General features: G+C 44.2%; 1 protein-coding gene across 1 annotated transcript in view; it reads right to left on the bottom strand.

Annotated features, from left to right (window-relative positions):
- Positions 1-281: 281 nt before the first annotated feature.
- The window catches only part of exoc3l2a (exocyst complex component 3-like 2a), a 15,122-nt gene continuing 10,873 nt past the window's right edge, over positions 282-4,530 (bottom strand). The window contains exons 12-13 of the mRNA XM_032533079.1: positions 3,114-3,235; positions 282-1,121 (exon numbers count right to left, since the gene is read on the bottom strand). Of these exons, the coding sequence (XP_032388970.1) occupies positions 800-1,121; positions 3,114-3,235 (444 nt within the window). The 3' untranslated portion in view covers positions 282-799. The remainder of the gene's footprint in view (positions 1,122-3,113; positions 3,236-4,530) is intronic.

The raw sequence follows: 4,530 nt of genomic DNA, 5'->3' as shown, positions 1-4,530 counted from the left end.
CTTTACAATCATTCCCAGAAAGAACCAAGCCGGCCTGTCTTGTTGCATAATCCAAATTTTCCTCAAAACCTTCCATTTTCAGGCTGCAGCTTGCTGGCTTGAAGTTTTCTGTTGTTCCCAAATGGAGTTTGAGAATGGCTACACACTGGGAGGGGAAGGTGAGGGCTTATGAGCAATGGGCAATTATCCTGGTCAATGTACTTCCGTTGATACCGACTACACTGGACATTACTGTGACAGCAGACACAACCTGATACACAGAACACAACAGAGCAGCTAAATCTGTTTAGTCTACCCAATCAATGGGTTTTTATTATGTTTCCAGCAACAGATCCATTTCATTCACAGTGAGTTTCAACACATTGCAATTTCTATACACTATATCCTCACATAGATGTGGACTACATACCAGAGAATGGGTATATATGGTTGGGTATATATATGTTAAACAGCAAAACATCCTAGATCATATTGCATTGCATCTGCTAGCAGTTGCGTCTGGTGCAATAAAGGCTTAAAAAAAGACCGGAGAAGTTACATTTAGAGGATATTTGATACCACTTGTTTACTTCTGTAGATGTGTAGATCCATATATATATGGAAATCATTTCCATTTGAAATGCACTTCTGGAGATGGAGAAATGTCAGTGTAAGTCAGTGAGCGTGTACAGTACGAGCAGTACCTGAGGTCAAGTTTCTGGTAACTAGATTTGGTACAATCAGTTTCAAGGTGCATGCACATCTCATCACTGGCTTCACAGTGTGCCTGTGACTGCTCTCCTAACACAAACACCAACAGCTAGTCTTCTCGGTGCAGTTTATTTATGTCTTCCATGTTCTGGCCCTCTGCAGGTTGAGGTTTTTCATTCCTGCCACTTGCCGTGCAGTTTCGCCTGGGACGGTGCTCTGAGAACCAGATGGAGATGGTCATGGCGAGGCGGAGGAGACCCAGGCTGATACAGTGCACCTCCGAGGTGATGGGGATGTCCGAAAAGAGGGCGTGGTCCCTGCACATGAGGGCATTTCTGCATTCAAAGTCTTTGACGATGTTGAGGATCTCCTGGCGCTCGGCCTGACGCATCATCCCTCTTATATTCAGCAGGGTGGAGACGTGCTTCTTCCTGTAGGGAGGAAGGATACGGGGAGGAAGGGAGGTAGACGGGTGTTAATGGAAATTGGGTCTGTTTGGTGTCGGCAAAGGCTTTAATGACTTTGAGTAACACTCACAGCTCTCTGAGTCATAGCATTGGTTTCTGGAAAGGATCAGAACATTTGGCGCCACTTTCTAAAAAGGCATATTTAATACGTGTAACTTACTATATTAATGCCATATTATGGTTATATATTAGATGTAAGCCAATGACAAACAGAGCTTGTGTTTGTAAATGTACAAAGACGTTACATTTTCCACATATGTATAAATGTTTATCAAGGTTATGATAGTTTTGAATTGTTGATTTGTTTTTTTTGTTAGTTTTCCAATTCTGTTTTTCAGACAGACGTTTTCGTTGCAATAACCCTGTTTCCCATGAGTCTTTTGACATGTAGCTTTAGGACCATTCAATTCAATTCAATTTTATTTATAGTATCAATTCATAACAAGCGTTATCTCAAGACACTTTACGGATAGAGTAGGTCTAGACCATACTCCAGAATTTACAAGGACCCAACAGTTCTAGTAGTTTCCTCCAGAGCAAGCAACAGTGCGACAGTGGCGAGGAAAACCTCCCCTTTGGGAAGAAACCCGGGCCAGACCCAGGCTCTTAGTAGGCGGTGTCTGACGACCGGTTGGGGTTAGAATGAAGATTGGCAATAACAGTCCCAAAAAAAATAGTAGCTTGTAGTAGTTCTTTGTAGTAGTTCGTGGCATAGCAGGGCACTGTGCGGGGTCACAAGGCACAGCGGGACGTAGCTGGGCACCGCAGATTGTGGCAGGATGTATCATGGCATCGCAGAACGGAACGTGTAGCGGGACCATGTCACATTGCATTTCACTACCCATTTTACTTGCTACTCTGAAGCGCAGGTTAATCCAAATAGTCAAACAAGTAGACAAAAACATCTTTGCAAAGAATCGGTGTTTATCCAGGTTGTGAAAAATCCCCTTGGCTGGCAATTATTCTTTTCTATCTGGAAACAATGCACTTGTAATAGTTGGTAATACTAATGTGTGAATGTTACACATACAGGTTTTTACAAGAATCCATTAAATCTCCAATTGTTTTTGATGAATTAGCATTGAAGTGACAAAGAAGAAAAAACAATTGTCATGTCAAGGGATTTCTCACGATCTTGAGCACCCAAAAGCTGTTCCTAAAACTAATCTACAAAGCATCTTGGCATTTTGCATTTAAGTAGATGGTTGAAGGAGGATGTGTGTTTGAAGGACTGCCTTGTATGCCCATGTGTACACACAGTCACGTGTGCATGAATGGACTCTGCTCAGTAAAATGAAGCACCCAAGGACTTGCAGAAAGGCCGGTAGCCCTTTGATCTCCGAAAATACCAGAAGGGGGATGCCATGCAGAAAAAGAGGGGTGAGTCAAGCAGTGAGTTAGCATGTCTCTAGGTTTGAACTAATATGTTTTCCTCTCCTCTTCCACACCTCTCCCTCTTTGATTCCAAGTGTGGCACCAGTCTGTCTCCTGCAGGGTGGCAGGAACAGGAAGTACTCGGCAGCAGCTTCCTGTCTGCTCCGCTGAGGGCAATGCGTCACATGCGGCCAGTCGTAGGTTGCCAAGTGTCACCTGAGTTTTAATCTGTGCACAAACAGCCCCCCCCCTCCCTCCATCCCCGGCCCCCTTGAGGCCTCTTCGCCTCATCCATTCTCAAAACAGACCCGCTCTCCACTCCAAAAATAGCAAAGTTAAGTAGATACGTTTCCACGCTCCTTTTCCTTGTTTTGATCCATTGTGACTCAAAAAAAACAAAACCAAACATAGGCTACATAGTCTTACGTTTTCCTTGCGTTGGCTAAGGGCCAAAAACAGCACCGTGAATGTGTAGCCATAAGCATAAAAGAATAACCTCAGGGGTATAGTAGAGAGAATATCTGTTTTTAGAGACACTTCCTGGTTCCAACACTGTTAATAAGTTAAAAGTAAATAACTCACCGTATATCTGGAAACTCTTTGACCAGGACAGCCACCTCCATCTGGATAGAGGGAGTGTCCTCCAGGAGAATGATGTCAGCCAGGTGGCAGATGATGCTGTCTAACCAGGATGAACTGGATTCCTGCAGAAGAGAGTAGATGACATTTTCATTATCCAGCAACAAGTAGAACGGTACTTTCTTTCAAATTGATTGACCAAAAACTGTTTAGGTCCACTGCATTTGTTATCGCTGTTCACCCAAATGACCATTTCTTCTGATTAAATGTGTTTTTAAGATGAGGCCCGACTCGCCATGAACAATAAAACCTTCAGAGGAAACACAGATTAATACACTTAAAGGCCAGAGGTGATTTACTGAGTGAATAACAAAACTCCACCTCTGTTTTTCTAGATCATGTTTTTCCTCCAAACACTCAGGAAAAAGAACGCAGAATTTTTTTGGCCTGGCATTCACTAAAAATAACAACGTCTTTTTAAGACCCCCCCCCCCCACACACACACACACACACACATTCCATGTTGCCACAGAAGACACTTCATCCCGCTTCTCTGCAAAAAAGGCCATCAAGTCCATCCCAGAGCCACATCAAAGCTAGCCAGCTGACAGGAACAGGAAGTTCCTTCTGAACACAGCAGCTTCCTGTTGTCAGCCGAGGTGACGGACACTTGTTTGAACTCGCACACAGAAAGGGGGCAAATGCCGCGCTGTCAGGCCTAGTTGTTTTATACCCTCTTCCCTCCTCTGGCAAGTGCTAACGTAAGCCCGGTCCATCCATCTCCATCTCACTGACGGCAGCCATTTTTCAGAGCTCACCGCTGTATCAACACCGTCTGAGTTCTTTCTGACCTAGGAAGTCCCAGGGTCAGGCTCCATTCACAGTTCACAGACTCTGCATTCCCTGTGCCAGCTCTGCTCTGTGTTTTTAACAATCAGCATATTGGAATTATTTATAATCAGGGCTTTAAATTGACGCCAGCCAACACGCCAAATGTGTGTAAAAATGAACTTTTCAAAGCAACTTGCCACTGTGGCCGCTGATGAATGAAGCAAAGTGTCGGTTTCATTCGGCAGGATGCAGATACCATACCTGAAGTCAATGTTTCCAGACCACCAAAAACCACCAAAACCAATGGGTGTCTTTGGCTTGGAAACTTGCTTGTAGTACCCTACATTTCCTATGAACACTAACAGTGCTGATCCATTTTTGCGACACGACTGAAGCGTGGTGTCGCACTTCAAACCACCGTTTTGACGGAATACAATGTCCTGTTTTACTAAATTAGTTCACCGAAACATGTTTCTGAAAACATCTTAAGGAGAAATAGGATGTGCAGTGCAGTGCAGTTGCAGGGTGGCAGTAGCTCAGTCAGTTGGGAGTTGGGAACCGGTCCCCATACGGACCAAAGTATGATGGT

The sequence above is a fragment of the Etheostoma spectabile genome, chromosome 13 (assembly GCF_008692095.1).
Source record: "Etheostoma spectabile isolate EspeVRDwgs_2016 chromosome 13, UIUC_Espe_1.0, whole genome shotgun sequence".
Lineage (NCBI taxonomy): Eukaryota > Metazoa > Chordata > Actinopteri > Perciformes > Percidae > Etheostoma > Etheostoma spectabile.
Note: the sequence above shows the minus strand (reverse complement) of the source record. Positions and strands in the feature narration are given on the sequence as shown.